At 47.3% G+C, this 24,884-nt stretch overlaps 6 protein-coding genes across 6 annotated transcripts; 5 read left to right on the top strand and 1 right to left on the bottom strand.

The window, feature by feature from the left end:
* Positions 1–100: 100 nt before the first annotated feature.
* Positions 101–2,651, top strand: V1518DRAFT_428016 (uncharacterized protein; the record flags this gene model as incomplete). Its single annotated transcript, XM_066906072.1, has 4 exons — positions 101–103; positions 165–276; positions 332–489; positions 537–2,651. The coding sequence occupies 4 exons, from the start codon at positions 101–103 to the stop codon at positions 2,649–2,651; spliced, it is 2,388 nt and encodes a 795-aa protein (XP_066758635.1).
* A 3,622-nt stretch (positions 2,652–6,273) lies between these two features.
* V1518DRAFT_374815 (Metallo-dependent phosphatase-like protein) lies at positions 6,274–8,178 on the top strand (the record flags this gene model as incomplete). The annotated part of the gene is made up of 1 exon (XM_066901474.1): positions 6,274–8,178. The coding sequence occupies one exon, from the start codon at positions 6,274–6,276 to the stop codon at positions 8,176–8,178; it is 1,905 nt and encodes a 634-aa protein (XP_066758634.1).
* A 1,518-nt stretch (positions 8,179–9,696) lies between these two features.
* V1518DRAFT_418429 (peptidase family M1-domain-containing protein) lies at positions 9,697–12,750 on the top strand. Its single transcript, XM_066904535.1, has 3 exons — positions 9,697–11,971; positions 12,044–12,403; positions 12,459–12,750. Exons 1-3 carry the CDS (start codon positions 9,821–9,823, stop codon positions 12,573–12,575), a joined length of 2,628 nt encoding a protein of 875 aa, XP_066758633.1. The 5' UTR covers positions 9,697–9,820; the 3' UTR covers positions 12,576–12,750.
* A 1,426-nt stretch (positions 12,751–14,176) lies between these two features.
* Positions 14,177–15,808, bottom strand: V1518DRAFT_428013 (general substrate transporter; the record flags this gene model as incomplete). The annotated part of the gene is made up of 3 exons (XM_066906071.1): positions 14,177–14,749; positions 14,797–14,916; positions 14,963–15,808. 3 exons carry the CDS (start codon positions 15,806–15,808, stop codon positions 14,177–14,179), a joined length of 1,539 nt encoding a protein of 512 aa, XP_066758632.1.
* Positions 15,809–20,716: 4,908 nt separating this feature from the next.
* V1518DRAFT_456410 (major facilitator superfamily domain-containing protein) lies at positions 20,717–22,733 on the top strand. Its single transcript, XM_066906562.1, has 3 exons — positions 20,717–21,076; positions 21,135–21,356; positions 21,420–22,733. Exons 1-3 carry the CDS (start codon positions 20,723–20,725, stop codon positions 22,512–22,514), a joined length of 1,671 nt encoding a protein of 556 aa, XP_066758631.1. The 5' UTR covers positions 20,717–20,722; the 3' UTR covers positions 22,515–22,733.
* A 127-nt stretch (positions 22,734–22,860) lies between these two features.
* V1518DRAFT_418420 (uncharacterized protein) lies at positions 22,861–24,602 on the top strand. Its single transcript, XM_066904534.1, has 3 exons — positions 22,861–23,220; positions 23,280–23,356; positions 23,409–24,602. Exons 1-3 carry the CDS (start codon positions 22,939–22,941, stop codon positions 24,301–24,303), a joined length of 1,254 nt encoding a protein of 417 aa, XP_066758630.1. The 5' UTR covers positions 22,861–22,938; the 3' UTR covers positions 24,304–24,602.
* Positions 24,603–24,884: the final 282 nt, after the last annotated feature.

Here is a 24,884-nt window from a genome sequence, read left to right as displayed (position 1 = left end):
AAACCGCATTCCGCGAACTCCCAACGCCGGAGTAAAAATTTGGCCCGCCGTACTTTCCTTGTCGTCATCCGCGTCCTCTTTGAGCTCGCGATTCCGCAAAATGGTCAGTTGTCATATGTGTGAGTGCGGTAGGGGGTTCGGGAGCTGACTGGGCGTGTATGCAGCGCGACATGGAGGCACTCATGGTGCACCACCACCGCTCGGCGCTCAAGAAGGGCCACAAGTCGTTCAAGACTAAGCATCTCAGCAAGAGCGCGCTCAAGGCCAAGGCCAAGGGTATGTTGGCCATATTGCGTACCTATACCATACAGATACTCATATGCGACTTCAGGCAAAGTTGAGAAGTCAAGCGCGGCTCAGAAGCCCAAAGTCACGCTACGCAAACAGGATCGCCGCAACCAAGCCAAGCAGATCATGCTCTCGAAGCGTGAGGAGATGCTCAGCAACAAAAAGTTCTTTGACGGCAGAAACGGTGCTCCGAGGATAGTGGTATGTTTCGTATTTCTACTGCTTTGGAGCATGCGCTCATCTCGCAGGCTGTTATCCCACTGTGCCCTGACGTCGACGTGGAAGACATTGTCAATCGACTCAACGCGAGCGTGCTCGACGCGCACACGCGCGCGCCATTTTCCGGCCCATTCACGGTTCCTGTCGAGCGATTCAAGCAGAAGATCGAGTACATCGTCGCGCCGCGCCACTTTGCGTCGATTCTCGATGCCGCGCAGGCCGCGGACTTTGTTGTCTTTGCTCTCTCGGCCAAGCAAGAGGTCGATCGTTTCGGCGAGACCTGTCTCCGCAGCATCGTCGCACAAGGTGTGTCATCTGTCTACACAGTTGTGCAGCACCTCGCCACGGTCGAGTCGGCCAAGATGCAGACCGAGCTCCGCAAGTCACTGCTGTCCTACATTACCCACTTCTTCGCGGAACAAGACAAGATCTTCGCCGCGGATTCGAACCAGGATTGCCTTAACCTAACACGCTTTTTGTGCCAGCAGTTCCCAAAGGGCGTGCAGTGGCGCGACACGCGCTCATACATGCTCGCCGACAAGACCTGGTACGAGCCTTCACAGACTTCAGCAGGCGGTTCCGGCTTGCTCGCTCTCCAGGGTGTGATTCGCGGAAAGAAGCTCTCGGCGGACCGGCTCGTGCACATCCCCGGCTGCGGGGACTTTCAGATCGAGAAGATCGTCGGCGGCAATGTGGACTCGGACGTAAACTCCATGGATGCGGATACATCGGAGTTCACTGGTAACTTTGTCGTGCTGCCGTCTGCGGACCAGGACGATCTCGACGAGCTCTCGCCCGAGGAGATGCGTGACGACAATGATGCGATGGCTATGGAGTCTATGTACTCCGAAAGTCGCGGCGGCATGCAGTTGGACGATCACTTCGATTTGCCAGAGGATGACAGCGACTTCGACGACGACGAGCGTACGGCGTCGCTTAAGGATAGAAACCGAATTCCGAAGGGCATGTCAGAGTACCAGGCGCGCTGGGTGATCGAGGAGAACTCCGACGACGAGTTTGAGTCGGGCGAAGATAGCGAAGACAATGCGCAGAGCGACAACAATGATATGCAGCTTGATGATGACTACGTCGCACATGGTGCAGATGCTTACGGCACGATGTCGGAGTTGGATACGCAAAGCGAGATGTTCGTGGATCTATCGCCCGAAGAGGAGGCGCGCCAGTTGAAAGCTTTTCGGGAACGCGAACGTGCAGATAACGAGTTTCCTGATGAGGTTGAGCTACGACCGGACGAGTCTGCAAAGAATCGGTTCGCGCGCTACCGTGGCTTGCGCTCGTTGCGATCGAGTCCATGGAATGCTGACGAGACTGACGCGAAGACCCCCACTGAATGGTCGCGGCTTGCACGATTTCAGAACTTCACTGTCAGTCGGCGACGCGCGCTCAAGGAGGCTAGCGTTGCACCTGGAGTACCTGCTGGCACTCGCGCTGTTGTCTATCTGCGTGCGCCGGCATCCGTATACGCTTCCGTGGTTGGACGGCCTTTCGTCGCGGTCTATTCATTGCTTCGATATGAGCACAAGATGGTCGTCCTGAACGTCTCTGTTACGCCGAATACAGAATACGACGACCCGATCCCATCAAAAGATGACTTGATTCTACAGTGCGGACCTCGGAGATACAAAGTTAATCCAATATTTTCAGAGGCTGGAGCCATGCCAAACAATGTCTCCAAGGTGGAGCGGTTTTTGCATCAAGGCCACACTGCTATTGCATCGATGATTGCGCCAATCTCTTTTGGAAACACGCCAGTGCTGCTGCTCAAGGATATTGCTGACACAAAGAGCAACATTGAGCTTGTCGCTTTTGGCAGTGTGATTAACGCAGACCACTCCCGTGTATCTGCTAAGCGGATTATTATCACAGGGTACCCCTTCAAGATTCACAAGAAGCTTGTGACCGTGCGTTACATGTTCTTCAATGCTGAGGATGTACTGTGGTTCAAAGCTATACCACTATTCACTAAGATGGGCAGGTCTGGATTTATCAAAGACAAGATTGGCACACATGGATATTTCAAGTGCACATTCGATGGGCCACTCAATGCTCAGGATACTATTGGCATGGCTCTTTACAAGCGAGTATGGCCTCGGCCTAGTAGTTTATGGGTTTCTGCATATTGATTCTTGGGTATAAAAGTAATGTTCATATCATCATTGTCGGTGTGATCTCCTCATCTTTAGACTCGTTTTTGAGATATAATACCATGAGGCTATGGTCACATGCAGAATCACATCATTATGAGTACTCCTTGATATGCCGGGTAGGGGATACAAGGCTCTTCATGCGCAAGTGCTTGGTCACATGACTTATCTGTGATTTCATGAAGAGTGGACTTACGGCTTAGCAGCATGAGGTTTGAAACATAAGCCACCCTTAAGGACTTGAAGCATATGTCAACACACACAGTGATCATACAGGCACCCATGATGACCTTGAAGATCAAAGCAGGCTCTTACTATAGCACCAATTGAGTGCTGGCACTATCAGCAAGCAAATTTAACGACCTTAATCTGTGAGACATGACATCGCTTGACGTGGACCATACATCAGATGACATCATCAGTGAGGTGGAGGAATACTCCAGAAAATCTAGTAAGCTGTGCTAAGTTCTGAGGCGTGGACCCTGTCAATGAGTATTGCGGCTCAAGCGAAGCACTTCTGAGCCTGCGCCCACGACTTTCAGTATCAGGGCTGGACTTATTCACAGTCCTGGCAAGCCCTGAAGTCTCTAGTTCTTGGGCGCGACTTTGGCCATAGCTAGCTCCTTGCTCCGAGACTCACGAAGTACTCAGTAGTAAGCAATTGACCCCAGCATAAGCATGCTCACGATGGCCCTGGAGATTGGGACTCGCTATACTAGATGAGAGTCTTTAACTTTAGAGAGCTGCTGGCACTTGCCAACTTTGTCCTTGGGCATAACTCCTCAGGCAGCTGGCGCATGCTGCAGCAGACACTACTTAGAATGGGCTAAGTTTTGAATTAGAGTTTTTTTGTGTGCCATACTGATCTGCACTTCTCATGATTTATATGGTCCATGATTTACAGAAGGCTTGCGCAGGGTGCTGAGTGTGTTGCGGGAGAGAGCCAGTGTTTGTTGATAAGACACCCCCGCGCGCTGACTCCCAGATCTTGCACCCCAGTCCTCGATACACGTCATTATGTCGAATTTGAGGATAACCTCATACTCGAGGTGTCTTGGACGGAATCAGACCTCGCCGTTGTAAATTTTACCTAACCAGGACGGCGAGGGGTGCGTAGAAGGCAGTAAGGAGTGGAGTTTTGCCAAGTGGTATGCGGAGAGTGGTATCGACTCTCTGTTAGTTATCATTTGTAGAGGTATCCACCATATCTTAGTTCCCAGCCAGCCGTTCTATCGATACAATGAGATCTGGATCCAAGTGACATTACCGCCTCTTCCATAGTGGTGGGAAGAGACAGTGCCCTAGCCCCAGCGACTTTGACTGCTATGTCTGGACATCTGTCCTCCAGCTCCCCCCTGCGCTTCTTTTGCTACCAAGACAGAAGCTCCTGGGTTACGCGGCTTTACTTCACTAGCCACCAACTACTCACTAATTTAGATCACTTTCAATCCAATTACCAGGAGATTTCACTGTGCTACTACACGGAGCTAGCTAGCTAACTGTCACTAAGTGTGATCTCTAATCGTCACTTAACCAGACTAGTCATTTATGGCGCTCTACTGTGCTGCTACTTCGTGGCGGGGGCGCTATGTCTTCAGAGTCAAATGGCTGCCTAGATCTATAGCGAGAGCTATCAGAGATGTGCATCATCACTTGCACTTGCACTCGTGCCTCTGTGAATCTATGTAGATCTCACAGCTCTGAATAGTCCAGTTTCATCATGAATATGCACTCGGGCACTAAGAGGTAGCTCTCCGTGCATACGGCCACTCTGGGCAGCTTCCGCGGTGCTTACTCTGACTTTCACGCACCCGCATGATCTAGTATGTTTAGTGTAATCTATCGGTAGGTTCTGATAATAGCACACAAGTCAACAAGTACACAGTCCGCAAGTGGTAGCGCAAATGCATACTTCAAATAATGTGCCAGCGACCATAGCCATGCTTGCATAGTATCTTATACTACTCATCCTTGAACAAATCACTGAGATGAACGGGTTAAAGTCCATCCGGATTATCAGCTTCAACTCGTACACAAGGTACCACGATATACTTGAACTGGTCTTCGCGTTCTTCCGTGATCGAGAAGGCAAATAGGAGAAGCTAAGTCTCTAGAGACAAGGTACACAACCTGCCCTTGGGGCGTAGTCAGCAACTAAAAGTAACAGGAACCTTCGTTCTATTCAACATCGCCCTGACCCTCCCCTGCATATGTGACAGGCCATGAATATGATTAACTACTTGATGTCTTGAAGTCTGTCTTCTCGCTTGGTAAAATGTAGCCACCACTAATCTCCAAGTTCAAGTTCACTGTATGCTCGGCCCGAAATTGTAGCCATTTCCCTGGCTACATTTTGCATTGCTGGAAATCTCTTCTCAGTATGTTCCAATATATTAGTTAATATGTCTTCTTCCTCGTTTGACAAGAGCTTAGCGAACGGCTGGAATTGTCTTGGGACTTGACTATAACGTAGCGTACTTTGCGTGAAGTTAAATCATATGCAACTTGCCGTTCGCTTAACGAAGCGACATTTTGGATTGCCTAAAGGGCCATCAGTTTTGGATTCGTAATTGACGATCAGTTCTACATTTTTTGTGACATTTTGAATTTTCGAGCACAGAGAACCATGAGCATGTTAGTCGTTTATTACGGCTTGATTCCGCTAAACTTCAAGTCGACTGATGCAATTTAACGTCAAGTTGAGAACCTGCAGTCACTAGACGTACAATACCCTAGAAGTGTCAGCAAGATGCATCGTAGCCGGACTGGAGGCCTCAGCGTGGGAAACTGTCCCTGCCGAGATGACAGTGCGACTTCGCCTAGCGCCAAGAGCGGAAATCAACAGGGAGGCTGAGCCAAGATGCGGCGGCAGCAGCAAGAGGAAAAACGTTTGAAATTAACCCCTTTCGTCCAAACAAGAGCTCAACTCACGCAAGGATCAATATCATGTCAAGATGTAAGTATTCTGTGAGAAACGAGGAGAGAAGCGCGCAAACAAGGAATTCAGTCACAACGTGACTATGATTCTGCAATGAGAGCTGACGAAAGTACGTTTATCACACGCACCACGCTGCAGCCATTTCAAACTGCAATTGGATATGCCATCAAAGTGGGCCGTGAGCTGGCAGCCGGTCTTGTTGGTAACTGACTGAGTTATCTGAACTCGTGAGTAGGCGTGTTCGCGATATCGTCCCGTCCAAGGGATCGACACACGTGTTCTCCCGGCGGCGTGGCGTCCATGAGATCTCCATCCAGTCCAGACCTCAAGCACAGAATGCTAATTCCAAATATCGCTCAAAGAGATTACACGTCTGCTGCTGGACTGTAAGGATTGTGTCATAATGCTTTAGCGCAGGTTAGTTGATCAAACAAGTGGCCAGTATTCGTGCAGCAAGACGCCCACGTTCTCAATGTCCGCGCGTCGAGTAGATGGAATTACCAGCACAGTGCAGCTCCAGCTACCGAAATTTCAGTGTGCGTGCGCAGTCGCTATTTTAATGCAGTCTGGTCTGAGGTATTCAGACGAGGAACGAGTGGCGTATATATACCGATCCAAGGAGCGAGTCCCTTGCAGGATATCATCGCGATAGTTCACATTCCAATGGTCAAGCTTTTGTATTTGTTTGCTGCCGTCACATGTGCCGGCGTGGCAACTGCCGCGGCTACCTCCTCCAGCACCAGCAGCGCAGCGGCAACCGCTACGCCTTGGCCCGCCAATGGTCTCGCGCCAAGCCGCGATGATTTGATCTCCCAGGGCGTTGCTCAGGTCAAGAGCATCATCTCGAGTACATACTTCGACGATGACTGCTCCAAGTGCGTTGCGGCGCTCGAGATTGCGAAGTTTATGTCATTGACAGTCCCCGACGTGGTGCCTGACATCCTTATTCAGCTTTGCACGGACGAAGACTACTCCGCATCCTCTGGCTGCCAGGTGACGTACAGCGCGGAGACTCAGACTGAGACCACGTATGGTTCATACGCTGCGGACGCCCTTAAGCTCATTGACCCCGCCGGTTTTGATGGTCAGTACATCTGCTACTGGTTCTTCTCAGAGGCATGCCCGCTCCCGGAGACGCCATCGTACAACCTAACATCTTGGTTCGGCGAGAAGCCGAAGAATCTCACTGTCCCTGAGCCGTCTGGCGAGACCATTAATGTTGTTCACCTTTCAGATCTGCACATTCAGCCATCCTATTCCGTTGGTTCGGAGTCCAATTGTTCCCAGAGCATGTGCTGCACGACGCACAACTACAACAGCGACTCCCCCAATGCTACTTTGGAGCCTGCTACCAGATGGGGTGCCTACGATTGCGATGTTCCTCCACTTATGATCGAGAACACTCTCGCCAATGTGCAAGATTTGAACGCTGAGAAGAAGTTCTCTTTTGCGATTTTCACTGGTGATATGGTCGACCACGATCTCTACGAGTACTTGACGCTCGCCAACTCCATGGAGGCTGAGGCTGATATCTACTACTCGCTCAAGAACCATCTTGGAAACGTTCCTGTTTACGCAACCTTCGGAAACCACGACACCTATCCTTATGCTCTGTATGCTCAGAATGCATCTGGCGTTGCCTCCGACTTTGCTTGGAACACGAACCTCGCTGCGGATCTGTGGTCAGCCTTTGGATGGATTGGCGACGCCGCCGAGGCGGACGTTCGCACTCACTATGGTGCTTTCGCAGTTACCACTCCCGATGGTCTGAGAGTCATCTCGTTCAATTCCAACTTCTACTACGTCAAGAACTATTTCAACTACTGGAACATGACAAATCCGGATACATCTGGTATGTTCCGTTTCATTTCCGACGAGCTTCTCGCGTGTGAGAAGAAGGGCCAGCGTGCTTGGCTCATGGCGCATATCCCCGCTGGCGGTGATACCGACAACACCATTACGACCGGCTCCAATGTGTTTGGCCAGATTGTCGAGCGCTTCTCGCCTCATACCATTGCTGCGATCTTCTTTGGCCATACTCACGAGGATCAGTTTACGATCTTCTACTCCGGCAATGGTACAGAGTACACAAAAGAGAATGCCCTGCAGATTGCGTACGTCGGCGCCTCCATTACCCCTCTGACAGGCTACAACCCTGGCTGGCGCTACTACGTCGTCGACAAGAAGACGTTCTCTGTCATGGACACTGTCAACTACTACGCCGACCTCAGCACATTGATCGACTCGCCGTCAAAGACTCCTGACTGGCGCTTCTCCTATAGCGGCCGTTCCTACGTGCCTGACTGGCCTTCTAACGCACCGCTCAATGCCACCTACTGGCATCTTGCCGCGGAGACGTTCTACAAAAACGAGACCGCTCGCAACACTTACCTCGCTAATGAGTACCGTCACTCTGCATCCACACCGTCGTGCGATGACACGACTTGCATTGACAGCATGTACTGCTTCTTCCGCTCCGGAACGGTGGACACGTACATCAAGTGCTTGGAAACTGTTGATATTGCCGTTGGCGATGATGTTTACTTCAAGCGCAAGCACAAGCACTAAAAGTTTATTGGCATTTTTAGAGGGGATTGTGAAAAGTGGCTTGTTTCTAATTTGAAGTCCAATAGATGCGTGCGAATGCGCTCCAAATTATTTGCTAACTATTTTAATGCTGCTGTTAGAACGGGAGCGCGATGCTTAGTTGTTCATGTGAACATATCCTCAGACGACTGTTAATGCAACTATCCTACAAAGTACGCATATGTAGGCTTGCTCTCACTTCTTGGTCAGATCTTAGGAGTATGGTTAGGGTGGTGAATGGCAAGCGATTGTTCGATAAAGCCAGATAATGTCGGGCATGTAATAATAACAAGTGCATTGAGAATGGTATTGTCGAATTTGTTAGATAAGTTCTCAGCTGGAAAACAAACTTTGAAGCTCGTATCAAGTACCACTCATTCATTCTTATAGAATAAATTTTTGGAGGAAGATTGACCATAGAGTTCAGAGGTGGACACCAACGCTGAGCGTGAGGGGACCAACAAGCAATATCATCTAACGTCTTGAGTCTTGTTGGGTGAGTTCTCTGGCAATTCTAAAGAATAGTCGCACATCGGAATAGCTAGACAAAATGCTGATGCGTATCCAGCAACATTCACGAATTTCACTGCACTCTCTCAACTGGTCTGCAACAGCAGGAGCGATTGGATGATGTTGCCTCTACGTCAAGTGGTGTTCAGTCATTGCAAATGATGTCAGAATAAGTCGCAAACACGTCAGGAGATAGTCCAGATGCAGAGATGCTTGACGGTCCAAAGGCGACCGCTTTTCGTTACCAATGCATAAAGCTATCATCAGGGGCAAAGCGGAGTTGAGGACCACCAATGGCTTGCGTAGCCGTCCACGAGTTTTAAATTCTGTGACTATGGCTGGTGCGGCTCAGTCTCAGGGATATATCTGAGGTGCACACCTCAGTTTCGCTAATGATGAACTTACATATGTAGCCTCATCGCTGGCCCTGACTAGACCCTTGGATAGTCCGTTTGCCACCCCCTGAAAAGCAACGAGGTCGAGACGATATCTCCATGATTAGCCATGCAAAATATGCAGACAAATGGGGTGTCCAATATTGCTCGTTGCACAGAATATTAACAAAGATCTATTCACATGGTCTATCGAGGCTTGCTGATTGCTAAATTGAAGATGGTGCTACAACGCGTTGAGATATCTGTAGCCAATTTTTCTATGCGATTCAAGTTACAAGAGATGTCATTAACTATTTATTGCCTCTGCCATATCCGCATCCACCGTACATTACCTGAACTTATTACCTTGTGGTTCTGCTACTACTTCTGCACCAAATACATCCTTTGACCATTTATTTGACTTCACTGCTAAGTTAACTAAGTTAGCACGCCACCGAACTCTTAGACAGATTAGTGTCTATATCAGCGATGGAGAGATCCTAGATAGCGATGAAATAGTAGGATTCAATCGTGTGGGCTACGCTTTGGAAACTTAGACTGGTATCTCCGTCCGAATTATCTCCGTCATCATCCGATGCATAGTTCAATGGATGATGACATGCAGTCAGCTACTGATTGCCAATACTCCTTGCTCTCCATCCCCCCTTGAGCCAGAGCCCGTATATTTCGCCTGCTCGTGCAGATACAGCTGAGTTGCAGACCGTCTGCACATTTCGACAATGATCGATAACGAGCGAGAGGTTCTACCTTCGAGCATCAAGCCACTCCATTATGATATACGTTTTCGGCCTCACCTAGAGGAGGCTATCTACTTTGATGCAGAAATTGCTATTGAGCTTCTAGTCGTCGAGCCGACAAGCGTGATTGTTGTCAATGCAGCCGACCTAGACATATTCGAAACCAACGTTGTTCAAGACGGATCGTCCTGTCAGCAAACCGATGTCAGCTTTGACAAGGAGTCTGAAAGAATGACAATATCTTTGAACAGTACGCTTAAGCCGGGGTCGAGACTGCAGCTGAAGCAGAGATTTAGAGGATCCCTGCTGCATTTGGCCTGTGGATTTTATAGATCTCCTTCTATAGGAGCCAATGGTCATTCACGATGGATGGCGTCGACTCATATGGAACCCACTGATGCGCGAAAAGTCTTTCCTTGTTTCGATGAACCTGCTCTTAAGGCAACCTTTACTGTGACTCTCGTTGTCGATCTTGATTTGACCTGTCTTGCGAATATGGATGTCGCACATACGGAAGAAATTGTTCAAGACGGCAAGCGAAGTAAAGCTGTGACATTCAAGATGACTCCTCCGATGTCTACATACATAGTCGCTTTCGCTGTTGGAGATTTTAGCTTTATTGAGACTGATACTTTCCACGTCCCCGTCCGCGTTTACGCGCCATCCGGTCTAAACATTGAGCAAGGCCGTGCCAGTGTAGAGCTCGCATCTCGCGCTTTGAAGGTATTCGAGAAGATTTTTGGAATTGAATATCCACTTCCCAAGATCGATTTAATTGCTATCCCGGGCGGGCAAGGTGCCATGGAGAACTGGGGCCTCGTGACGTTTAACGAGAGCTTGCTGCTTGTTGACGAGAAGGCCACGAGTGCTGAAGCTTTTCGGGCTGGTGCCTCAGCTCTCGTGCACGAGCTTGCCCATCAATGGTTCGGAAACCTTGTGACTATGGATTTTTGGGACGGACTGTGGCTCAACGAGTCATTTGCAGATTGGGCGGAATTATATGCTTGGGAAAGCCTTAATCCAATTTGGCAGATGCGGCAGGCTAATATCACTGGTGCTTATCAGCTTGGGCTTCTACTGGACTCTAACCGCGCGAGTCATCCAGTTGAAGCTCCGATATATCACACAAGTGAAATTAGCCAGATATTTGATGACATCAGCTATAACAAGGGATCGGCTATTATTCGAATGGTCTCACAAATTATTGGGATTGAAAAATTCTTGGATGGTGTTAGACTATATCTGCAACGCCACTCTTATGGGAATACGAAGACTCAAGATCTGTGGGATGCGCTTGGCGAAATTAGCAAGACTGACATTAGAGCACTGATGGAGACTTGGACTCGAAAGATGGGATATCCTGTTCTCATTGTCGACGAAGACAACAAGGAAGGGAAGATTGTGATCACTCAACATCGGTTTCTTCAAGATGGACTTCCAAGTGACGCTGAGCAGGATACACTCTATCCTGTTCCACTGTTGTTAAAAACGAACGAAGGAACTGATAGTAAACTCCTGATGCTCGACCGAAGGATAAAGTTAACAGCTTCTCTAGACTTTTTCAAGCTGAACAGTGATCAGACTGCTTTCTACCGTGTCGCATATACTCCAGAAAGACTGAGAATCTTAGCTCAGAACGCAAAAGATGGCTTACTATCTGAGACTGATATAGTCGGACTGCTCGCCGATGCACTTGCAATGGCTTCGAGTGGTGTGTCAAGCTCGAGAACATCCGCAGTACTGACATTGATTGAAGATTTGCAAACCGAAGATAGTTACTTTGTGTGGAAGCAGATTTTCAATACTTTAAGTGCCATTGCTGATGCTTGGAGTTTTGAGGACGAAAAGGTATGTTCCGAGTTAAACAGCTTTCGTCTTCGCCTTGTTCGCAACCTTTGGAAAAGAACAGGGTGGAAGTTTACTTGGAGAGTGGAGGACAACGAAGACTCGACCAACAATACATCCCAGATGTTCCGAGCTCTCATATTTGCGGAATCCAGAGATCTCGGCGAAGTTAAGACTGCGGCGAATGAGATGTTTGATGCATTTATGGGTGGTGATAAGAGCGCTATCAATATCAATATTCGCCGTGCTGTATTTGCGGCTGTGCTGGAGCGAGGGAGCGAAAATCAGGTACAGTTCTGCTGCTTCAAGGGCGACTCATACCGGGTTGGCGAATGTTTGACTTACAAAATCGAATTATAGTATGATCAAGTTTTCGAAGCGTCGAGGCATGTAACCACTCTTGATGACCGCGACGCATGCTTGAAGTCTCTTGGAGCAACACGTAATGCGGCTCTCATATCTCGCACGCTTAATTACGCTCTTAGCGCAGAATCACTTCAGAACCGCTTTACTCAAAGAATCTTAAAATCTTTCACAGAATATCGAGCTGGAAAGGAGGCGCTATGGAACTGGATCAAATGTGATTGGGATTTGATTGAACGCTACTTCGGCGGTTCTCTCGGAGCACTAGCGAGACTTCTGCAGACCGTTGTATCATGTTTGAGCACGCGGGCACAATACGAAGACGTTAAAGAGTTTTTCCAAGAAAAGGACCAAACTGTGAGTAAAATACGGACTATTATTATTTGACTGATCTGTTAATGATTACTATTAGATGTATGGTTCTTATCTCTCGCAATCTCTGAATGCTGTAAAAGCCAAGTTTAAATGGGTAGAACGAGACAGGGACGACGTAAAGTCATGGCTGGGTCTACTCAATACATCACCTTAGGAGCGCTTGTAATAGCATCCTGTTCTACTGTGCATCAACGGATATCTGCAAAATTGTTGCCAACCGTTGTGAAAGTCGCAGCTATCCAGCCCCAGATGCCTTTGTAGACGAAACAGCGTTGTGCTCAGCCTATCCACGACGACACGGGATGTATGATAGCTCTATATAACTTGACTCCTATTCTTCTAAGCACAATTGCTGGTTACCTGCTAGTAGAGGGAGTAGCATGATAGGCGCATCATGGGCAGTTTAGAGCTCCTACTCCTAATAACTTGACGTATCCTGTACTTGTAGGCAGTGGAATCTGCATATATTGTGTGTGCTATTTAAGCCATTATTAGAGCTGTCAGGCAAATTAACACCCAGACTGTTTTTGTGGCGGATTATAACTCGTTGGGCAGCCCCGTATACGAACTAGAGCTTGCCTTGCTGTAATTCTTGCCTCAATAAGGAAAATCGACTTATTGGTCAGTTTGTCTCTGTCTTGTAGGGACAATCTCTATGACTTCTCTAATACTTCTACCTGGACACCAGCCAATTATAAAACTAGCCCAATATGCAGATACGGATGACACATATGCAAGAAAACTGCCATGAGAGGATACTGCGCGAGTGAAGAGTGGATTGACTGCTGAAACCCAATGTATGATCATCGAGAAGTGGCTGTGTCTTAGTTTATTCGAAATGGTCCTCCCTGCATAGATTTGGACTAATTGAGACAATTCAGGATGGCGCAAGGTATTTGAAATTGGTCCGCCAACTTTTTTGTACCGATAACCGATCTAATAGTCCGTGATATCAGGAACTGAAGAATTCCAAGATGTAATTTATTTGTAAAATATTATTTTGTCAAATAAATTGAAACTGAACGCAGTCGGAAATTGCTTCACTTCGACGGCATGTGTTTCCTAGTCCCGGTACCAAAATTTTACCCAAAATCTTATCGCGCTAAGCTCAGTGCTTACTCGATTCGAGGTCCTCTGCATCAGATGACATACACCGCAACAATTTCGGGGCTGCTATCTGAAATGCCTCTCAAGCTCGAAGCGCAACCAATCTGTTAAGGCAGGAGAGACTCGGATGCATGCCGATTTTCCTTGTCTTCTACAGGTAAATGATCAGATCAGCAATGATTGCCTTGCCTGCAGCTAGTATTACCGGGAGCTGAATACCCCATCTTGGGCGAGGTCTGACTCCAGCAAATCATATGTGGCTTTCATGACGACCAGCCCTAGATCAGCGTGACCTAAGCGTCGATGCAATTGCAGTATTACGTCAAAGCAGATATCTCATAGTCTGATACTCTCTTCCTTAACTACGTTTCAAAGATATTTAAAATGCGCCAAGCCGAGCAAAGTGGCTACAGTTTATTTGGTCTATGGGCGGGGAGCATGAGTGCCAATATTGAGACCTTTGATTCGCCCATTTAGTTGGGACATATCCGAACAGGGAACAAATCAGTTTTACTTCGTATATAATCTCGCTGTACAGTCCCAATTTATAAAATTCAAGTGCAATACAGATTTCCTCATCCTAGAGTGTAATTGCATTAACAGCAGAACCTCACAATGTCAACTACGCAATACGCAGGATCTTGAAAATCACGGCTGGGCTGCAGTTTGCTGAGCGTGTTCGATCTGGACCGGTGCTTCCGACTTCTCTTCAGCATCACGTAAGTGGAGTGCATTCTCAACATCACGGAGCTCGCGTCCTCCATGATACCGCTCGGCAAAGTAAACGTCAAGCTCCTCAAGTGTTTTGCCTTTGGTCTCAACAAAGAACCACAGGCAAGGTACAAAGGCCATGTTAAAAACGCCAAGAATTACGTAATACTTCCAAGATATACGCTCCAGCGCGGTAGGCGTGATCATGACGATGAGGAAGTTAAACAGCCAATAGAATACAATACCAAGACCCATACCATGGGTGCGGCCTTTGAGCGGAAGAATCTCAGCACTATACATGAACGATGGGCCAAGCCAACACGCAGAGAAACCGGCAAAGTAGATGAAGATGAATGACACAATCGCTATGCCATAGGACTTTGCAGCAGCTGTGCCTTCCTCAGGAAGATTTGCATAGAGACCGGCGACAATAAAAAAGGAAATGCCCTGGATAGCTGAGCCACTAATCATGAAAGGCAAGCGACCGAGTTTGTCGATAGAGAAGACGGGCTAGCAGATCAGTAGACTATCAATAATGCAACGACACAAGTGCTTACAATAAGAGAAAAGGTCAAAGAAACAACGCTGGTGAGGCCGGCAATCCACAGGGAGTCAGACCGCGATACACCAATAAAGGTTGTTAATAGAGTCGGAACGTAGTACGTGACCGAATTAATCTGCGATGGTCAGCATACATACGCACAACGGAGAGGTGGATCATACGCCAGTTAGTTGTTGGAACATGTTGATGGACACTGCCATGGCGACTCGGCGGCCGTTCTGAGTTGGGCCACCATTGAACAAGCTTCGAAACCACTCCCAGCCGCTAATATTCTCAAGCAAGACAATTTCCTCCATAGCGAGCAGTGTCGACTGAATTTTCTCGTCCTGCACTGAAGTAGCATCGGAGCTGATCCACAGCAATACTTCCGCGGCATCAGACATTTTGCCCCTGCTGACGAGCCAGCGGGGAGACTCGGGCAAACAGGGGACAAGCGCAAGAGTACCCATTAGAAACACGATTTGAAAATAAATAGGAAAGCAAAACGCAAAGAGGCCGTTGTTTGTACCGAGACCGTAATTAGTCCATTGAGATATGAGTAAACCGAGTGCGCACAACGTCAATTCGATAGACATAAGCATGCCTCTGTTGTGAGCTTCAGAAGTCTCCGCTTGCCAGATGCCAATTGTGGATGTAAGTTGACCAACACCGACGCCGCTGACAATACGGCCAACGATCAGCTGGGCGATTGTCTTGGAAGAGCCCTGAATAATAGCACCGACAATGACGATAATGCAGCCGATCATGATAGTGCGTTTGCGACCAAGTCTGTTACCAGTGATCATGCACGCAATTGCACCAATTGCACCGCCAACGTCATATATTGCGGACACCGTGCCAAGAAGGTTAGAGTCGGGATTATTGAATACATCGAGGAAGTAAGGTGTTTCAATCACGCCGGAGAACACGCCTTGGTCATAACCAAATAAAAGGAAACCGGATGAGCACGCAAGAGTGATGAGAAACTGAAGAGGCATGCCTCCGACATTGCGTAGAGGATTACCCATGATGACAACCAATGCTCTGGTGTGCGACCTAGCCGACATGAACTGCTCTCTAACATGATACTGCGTATATATATACCTGCTGTCAGAGGAGAGGGAAACCAAAGGAAAGAGTATGATTTGTGACACTTTTGGCTGTTTTCGCGCGAAGATGCAAATGTGGGGTGCACACGATTGTGCGGAGACGGTGCGAGGGAGAAATCTGGGGAAATAGCCGCGCGGGGTGCGGCAGCCCCAGAGGCGCATGTGACGAGTCCCCCGCATTGCCAGACCCCATCTCGCCGCTTCTGGATGTCCTCAGCCACAAACGACAGCAGAGATCGCCCCTCCAAAGCGCGTGCTAGCGAGTGAAGTAGTGGACGCAGAACTACAAGCAATGCGACACGTAGTGCTTCGATCTGATGTGTGCAGCGTCTCAAGAGTCTGCGACGATAATCAACTGAGGAGCACGTTCGGATTTAAAGGCTTCTGTTAGCTTGGACTCACAGCTGTTCAAGTGGAGAGAGACTCTCAAACACATAGCCTCGTCGCACATGAATATCTATCTATCTGCGCATTTAGGCAGATTGGGAACCATGCATTCACCTTGAACTAGCTGCTTAGCAAGTCGTAGATATGGTACTATTATCAAGTTTGTTACCATGATAAAGTATTGCTTCTCATCTTGATCTAACAAGTTCCGGAGATGTTCAAATATATGAAGATGCTTTGTCGATGTCTGCGTAGATAGAGCTCACTGTGGTAGATTAGTTTGGATAGCAATAGCGTTTGCCAACAGGCAGTTCACATCGGCTGAGAAAAGATTGACTACAGGCAAATCTAGTGGCCGAGAGAGATCGTTTCACAGGTCTAAGCATGCTCTGATGGCTTCACATATTACCACGGCGCTAGATTTTCAAATCCACAAACAATACGTCGTGGTCTAGTCCGCGTGTACATCAGAGTACCAATTAGCTACGTGGCAGCGTACTTACAGTATGTTCTGCGCGGCCGTGCAGTGCGTATGGAGATAAGTATCGAGCCGGCATTCTGCCCGCATTAGAGCCCAAACCCGAGACCTGAGCTCTCTTGGCGCACAATAGCGGCAGAGACTGATTATTTACATCGAATTACCAAGATTCTGTTTCCGCATTTGTTCTGCTCTACATTGTAACACAGCTGCGCGATTATCACGCACTCAATGAATTGAACTGTCTCTCTCTTCTCTGTCGACAAACTTCTCTGAGCCTTTAGAACGCCGTCGATATCGCCGCGATACGTGCGGCGTTGTAGGATCGAGCCGCACGCGACATGGCATGCCGGCCGCACTCCGACTCATCACTCCGCATAGCCGCCCACGGAGTATGCATATGATGCATATGACTGCGCACTTGTGGGGCGATTTTACGACGGCGAACAAATGCGTTGTCACACTGACAAATTCTGATGCAATGAGCATCGCCACCCATAGCATGAAAGAACTCAGCCTGATCAATTAAAAGATTATTTGCAGCAAAATGATTTGGACTTGGCCAAATTGTCGTGGATGGGCAGCGAAGTTTTGTTTAGTATGACTTCTAAGTACTATTTCAGTGTTCCAATATCTTAAGATCGTAGGGGTTGAGACTACCATATATCAACTTGAACAAGGAAACCAACCCCATTGGTCCCAACAGCCGTCCGCATCGGCATTCCCACTTTGAAGAACATACTCCGAGATTCGAATCTTGCATTAGTTCTAGATCTTTGTACGTTTGGCATCGCATCTTTGACATCGGTACCCAAAAGACGCATATTATTCTTACGGTCGCAGCCCCAGGACAGCCATCTCGGCCCTTCCACTTCGCTCTTCGCCTGCAACGCCTCTTAAAACAATCAAGTTCCGAGATTGTTATCACATTTACAATGCTTGTTCTGCCGGTTTAACTTCGCTTTGCCGCCTTCTCTGCTAACAGTCTCCTTTTCAATAATAAATAGTTTTGCCTGTAACTGCTACAAAGCAATGGCACCCAATTTGGAACTGGATGTTGAAAGCCGGCTTCAGCCCGCGGGAGTAGCGTTCTTACGAGATTATAGCGACGAGCTGCTCTTGGAGTCCTATTTCTGTGATGATGCATCCATGCCACTTTACGGAGCGCTAAATATGTGTCGTATTAATCAACTATGATGATATGGGAGGCCGCTAACACGGAATTCCTAGTCAGGGAGTCAGCGCTGCCACCTCGAGCAAAACCGTTCAAAAGTTTTCGTCAGTCGCTGTTCGCACGTTCGTATTAATTTGACAATACATTTATGGTATACAATTCCAGAATAGAAATGCGGTAATTTAAACAGATATGATATGGACATTTTGTATCTTGGAACTCGATGCTGTGATTGGAGATGCCAGCAAGAGCAAGCAATTTCGAGATAGCAGATATGCCTTGTTGACTGTCCATTTTGCTTGCTATTCCATATATCAAGATCATAAAAGCTTGTACAATGCCGTTCCAAGAGCGAAGGTACACATTACTATTCTGATCATGTTGTCTCGCGAGGCCTCTTTCATATCTCCGGACCGTAAAAAATATTCTGGGACACAATGATACACCAGGTAGTTAGCTTAGAATTATATGACTTTACTTGGTTCTGCCAGATTAGAGTTATACCCTTTCGAGATAAAAGCCGCATATTTGCTCTTTGAATTCCGTATTTGGTAATGCAGTAAGCTGAACCTCACAAAAGTTATTATTTGGAAGCTCAATTTCCTATCAATATCTAGCAATCCTGATCAGTATTATATCATGTTACTGGTTCGCCTACTTACAATCTCTGTTCTCCAAGTACATCTTGCTGATAGATCGAACTGACGTAAATTTTGGAAGTATCAATTGGCCCGATAAGACTTTAGAGGTCCGGATTATCAGACACAGACGGCTGAGTAGCAACAGCTCGAGCTCTGTGCTAGTCAGTCTTTAAGCTGCTTAAAGTAGAAGAGTCAATTTTGACTTCATCATCAAGTATCATCGTGAACTATATCTTCGTACGAATTATTGCTTCCAGAGAACCTCCCCAATATGCGAATAGAACTGAATAGCACTGTATGTGATTCCTCAGCAATAGACGCAGAATTTCTCGTCTTCCATCACAATATTGGTATGTCATTACTACTTAGTCTTCGAATAAGGAAGTAAGACAGGAGGTTATGGCTAGCTGGCAAATCACAGGAGGACGTATCTCGCTTGGCACGTAATAGGTACGTTAAATATTATTTTGATTAACTAAGGCCTTGCCTGCTGTGCTTCGCGAATTTTCAGTACAAATGGCGTGTTACGAGCAATGACTCGACATATGGCCAGGACTGAAATATATTTGCAAACGATTACAATAGCGTAAACGGAATACTGCGACGAAAATTAAGGGGCTAGAACCAAAATTTTCGTGCGCTAATCAGCTTTTAATCTCAAAGCGGGACTAGCTGATAGGCACTAGAAGTCACTGATGATCACGTCAATTTTCGCCCAATTTCGTCACCGGTATATCTCTCCCGCAATCTGCAACTGCTGAAATTGTTCTTGCTCATATCTATAAATTTAAATACTGAGATATAAATGTATCGGTGATGTCATGCTGCGTCGTCGTATTCCAAACGTGGCGTCTAGGCATAATATATTGAAGAACTTGGCAAATGGCGCTGAGTTCCAATTCTCACTTTGAAGGGCGGCTAATGAAACCGTGAAAGCAAGTTATACATGGCAACATACCAGGTAGTCTGTTTCAAGCGAAGAGTAGAATTAATTAACTCAAACTATCGTCGTCACGTCAGATTTTTTGAGCCATATTCAGACACAATGAGGATAATAAGTTAGCTGCATATCCTATGCAATTATTGACACAATTATAGAACAGAGCGCTGGTCATGCAAAACTAGTTGCAACTGTTGTGATGATAGCTCCACAAACTTGCATTTTAGAGGTCATGAATCCGTTGTTGGCGCTTTACGCGGATCTTGGTCATAAACAGGTAGGGAATTTCCGCAGAAGAGCAGTCACAAACATATCCAGCGCACATAAGCAATAACTTTAGTGAATTTGTCTCAGTTTACAAAAAAGAGCTTAAGATACTTGCAATTAGCACTTTTCTCGTATTCCCTGAATTGCGATAATTATATATGATGATAAGAGTTGAGTTGCGCAATGTAGCTGGATCAGAAGAACCACAGAGATCTCGTGTATACTTATCACCGGCAGGCAGCAATTACCGCGAGCTTGTCCCACAATCTCCCAGTCCTTAGCCTAGTATTTCCACAGGAATTATTCCTTCCCAAAGGATCTAATCTCATAATAGTCTGCAAACCTTGCTGCCTGGGTACCATAAGTTAAGACTTTGCACAAACAGCGAGTGAAAGACAGTTCGTACATACCGCGCAGCAACAAATAAGCCAACGCCGTCGCCAGCATTGAACAATAATATTTTCGCTTCGAATATACAGGAGTCTAGAACTTCATTTGCAGAGTTCAGCTATCAGAAAGATTCTGCCCAGAGAGAACAGATAAAAGTCGGTAAACATTGGCCAAACTCCAAGCCTTGATCCCAGCAAATGCGTCATGACTTGGGAAACCAAGATCATATTCCCGCGAGAAGTGAGACGTAATTTAAGGAACTCTAAATCACGTACATACACTATATGGATAGTGCCATATGGGTACAACATGCCATGACCATCTGCGCAGAGACCAACAACTAATTCAGCTGTCAGAGAACGAAACAAATCGCGCCATTTGCACTTTTAATTCGCACAACTTTCTAGTGTTCTTGAATTAATTCATACTGATTCAGCGATAATGAGTTGGTAGACAGCCCACGCTATGGCCCCACGCCAAAGACGGCACATATACAATACGAACAAGCATATAAACTGTCATGAAACTCCAAATGTCCTCGTAAAAATTTGAGAAAATGATTAGCGAAGAAAGGGAGACGATAGTGATCGCCTCGGTACCGAATACTGAGACTGGGGCTGTTGCAGTGGCCGATTCTAACATTCACGATGATTTAGACAACACTAGGGTTGATCCAAGAGGCGTGTACATCGACAGTAACATCGCAGTTCCGCAGTCGAAGCAAAAGGTTACTCGCAGCCAGAAAATTCTCCGGTATGTCTGGGATACATTTGGAAAGGAGCGCGAGGAGAGACTGTACGTCCAAAAGCTTGATCGGTATCTGTTCTTGTTTGGCTTGCTTTCAGATTGGGTCAAGTATCTGGATCAAACGAACGTCAGCAATGCTTACGTTTCTGGTATGAGCGATGATGTGAGTTATACGTACCGTGTTGAGATATGTCTCTAGAATGCTGTGCTGACTAGAACAGATGCATATGGTTGGCCAAGATAGAAATCTTCTTACAACATTCTTCAATATCGGATATCTGGTTGGTGCGGTACCAAGCCAGATTATTATGAACAGAGTGCGCCCTTCTGTTTTGATCCCTACTTGCGAGATATTGTGGTCTGTTCTTGTAATGCTTCTCGCGGTGTGCAAAACGACACAGGCGATGTTTGGTGTGCGTTTCTTGATCGGTCTTTGCGAAGCGGTAAGTTCTTGTCAACGTGCCACTATGATTTTGGAGAATATTTATGCTGACGTGCAACATTAGCCATTATGGCCCGGAATGATGACTGTAATCGGATCATGGTACACTCCAGATGAACTAGGAAAGCGTGTGAGTCTGTTTGGAATTGCAAGTTCAGTCGCCTCGATGTTTTCGGGCTATATTCAAGCAGGCGTGTACGCCTCCATGAATGGGCGATACGGCATTGCTGGCTGGAAGTGGTTGTTCTTGATTGATGGCATTATCTCTATTCCTTGTGCGGTAATTGGGTATTACTGCATTCCTGATTTTCCGACTACAACGCATGCGAGATGGCTGGATCAAAAGGAACGAGAATATGGCGTAAAGAGAATGACGGCCGTTGGTCGCAGGCCACCTCGAAATCTCACATTTGGAAGATTTTTCAGTCTATTCAAGTCCTGGCGTCCGTGGGCATTCCTCGGCCCCTACTGTCTTGGTTCTTTTGGAGGTAGTACCGGTTATTTCAATCTTTGGCTGAAGGCAGCAGGATACAGCGTGACAGAGATCAATATTATTCCCACAGCTGGAAGTGCTATTGGTGTCGTGAGCGGATATTTATGGCCGACTCTTGCAGACATCACTGGAGTACGATGGCCATTCTTTGTAATCTCGAATTTCTGGTACATTCTCGGAAATCTTATCTTAGCGATTTGGAATGTTCCGACCAAAGTCATTATGTTCGCTAATTTGATCCAGAACCTCGGTGACTCGGCGCAAAACATATTTAATTCCTTAGGACAAGAGGCATTCCAAGATGACACAGAAGCACGATCCATCTCCATTGCTTTGGGCAACACCGTTTGCTATATTTTCTCAGCATGGCTTCCGCTACTGCTTTTCCCGACCACAGAAGCACCGCATTATAAATACGGATATAAGTTCTCGGTTGGTTTTTACTTTTTGTCCATTGTGTCGTTGTTCCTGTTCTTGTATTTGTCGAAGCGAGAGTCGCGTTTGAAAGGGAAGGTTAAGAACGAGTTCGGCCTCTATGTTGACCGTGATGAGGTGGCAATTCGCGCAGACTCTCAAGCCGCATATATTTACGACGAAGACTCAGATGAGATCGAGCTAGAAAAAGGTCAATCTGGCATAAAAAAAGTTGTGAAATTGGATATCTAATTACATTAGGCTGAAGACTCATTGTGATTCGTCTAGAATTTCTATTAGCAAATGGTTTTGATGATGCCCATGAAATCGTACGAAGTAAATTGGTATCCTCTGTCGTAGTGAGCTGCCTCGGCGAGCTGACAATGTGATACACACAAGCAATTGTTCTTTTTAAGCCAGATTTAACATGGCAAATAAACGCATGGTCTCGTGGATCGGGTCCGAGGTGATAGTGCGTGTTTAAGACGCGCGAAAAAATCGGTACGAACCCCAGGCAGTTGTTGGAGGCGAGTGCACGTGCCAGGACCGTTCAAGTAGCCGCACCCCCCGTCGATCACTGCTGTTCAGGAATGCGTGCGCGGTTCCTGCTGCCGATCCAATCCAGAACTTGCCTAAGGGCTTTCTAGCGCTATACGATCGTCGTCGCGTACGCAGTATGCAGAATATATCCACCAGCACCAGCACCTCGCCTTTACTTACCGCGTCAGTTCAGTATTCGACGCCCACAGTTGTTGTGATTGTGTTGGTGGCTTATATAGCGCTATGCCGGTCTTTGCGATTTCGATTTGAGCGGAAGTTGCAGGAGAAATTCAATTATCCGGATCGGAGTTCGTTGGCGCGCATGACGAATGATGATGCGCAGGCGATTGTGAATTCCATCCAGAGTCAGGAGTTTCCGTTTTTGTATAAACTGTCGCTGCAGTTTGGCTTGTTCAAGGTGAGCCTATGCGTATTTTACGAGACGTGTGGAAGTCAGGAGATGACTCATATCTACAGACATATTCTATTCCGACTATATCGAAGCTCCTATCAGCAACGACTGCACTCACGGACCCCAAATTTGCAGGAAAGCGGTTAGTCTTATCTAAGGCACCTTAGATCTACTTCATCGCTGATATACTCTAGCTACGAGGATACGACCATCCTCTTTGGACAATTTTCTATCTACCCTCCCAAATCAGATCGCGCACTCAAGGCGCTCGCCCGTATGAATTACCTACACAACCGATACGTCGTCGGAGGCCAAATTTCCAACGCGGATTTGTTATACACCCTCTCCGTGGTCATCATTGAGCCGATCCGGTTCATGAGCCAATTTGAATGGCGTCCGCTAAACGAGATGGAGCAGTGCGCGATTGGAACCTTTTGGAAATCGATCGGCGATGCTATGGGAATAAAGTACACCGGCGTGCTGGCAAACGATACGTGGGTTGATGGACTAGCATTTGTGGAGGACATCACAACGTGGTCAAGGCAGTATGAGCGTGATGCGATGAGACCTGTTATATCAAACGTAAAGCCGGCGCGCGCAACGGTGGATTTATTGCTATACCATGTACCGAGTTTTGTCCGGCCATATGCGCTCGAGCTGCTTACTGTACTCATGGGCGATCGCGTTCGCGACGCATTTATGTATCCCGAACCCGGTATCGTGATGTCAATGATCGCTTATACCGCTCTCATAGTCCGCCGCTTTATCATCGGCTACCTCTTCTTACCGCGCGCTTATCCCCTCGTCTTCTTCTCCGAACCCGACCCGAAGACAGACAGAATATACCACTACGACTATCAAGTCGAGCCGTGGTACGTGCCAAACAACGTCTGGTCGCGCTGGGGACCGAGCGGCCTGCTCAGCCGCTTTGTCGACGGCATTGTTCCGGGTGACAAGCCATGGAAACCAGAAGGGTTCCTATTTGAGGATATCGGGCCCGTAGCGCGCATGGGTGCGGGAATTAAGGAGATGGAGGCGGATGTGGATAGGTTGCGGCGCGAGAGACCGACAGGTTGTCCGTTCGCTTGACGCGAGTATGGAGTTAGAACCTCAGAGTTGCTTTGGATTACATTGCAGCGTACATCTCTTTTTCGATGTGTATATGCATTGGAATTTTGCATTCATGAAAAAAGTCAATCGTCTCTGAAGCCGCATTTAAAATTATCGAAAAAGTCGCCAAGTGTGTCTTCCAACAGCGAAGCATTCTTGGCGAACATAGCCGCAACGATGTACTTCTGTAAATCTAAGCTAGGACCAGCAGATAAGGCTTAGTGCATTATCAGTGGCATGAATGTCAGTCAAGTGAATGCATGATTATTAGTATTGTGCGTGATTGTTCCAACAAGGTAACTCAGGGACGCATCACGCCGCCAACTTCCACTCTGGCAGTCCATCTCACCACGCCGCTCTAAACGCCTATACCAGGAACATTGACCAGCGTAATAACCGCAGCAATTGTCCCGGAAATCGCTGCATGTATTCCTCTCCCATGGTCGCCGAGATACAATCCACAGGCAGGCTATACCGTATCTGGCGTTCACATACTCAACAGTAACAATGGCAAACTTCGCGTAGTGGGAACACTACGATCCCAATGTTATCACGCTGAG

Source organism: Limtongia smithiae, assembly GCF_038497785.1.
Source record: "Limtongia smithiae strain NRRL Y-17922 unplaced genomic scaffold V1518scaffold_8, whole genome shotgun sequence".
Lineage (NCBI taxonomy): Eukaryota > Fungi > Ascomycota > Lipomycetes > Lipomycetales > Lipomycetaceae > Limtongia > Limtongia smithiae.
The sequence above is the reverse complement of the archived record's forward strand: the minus strand, read 5'-3'. Positions and strand labels throughout refer to the sequence as shown.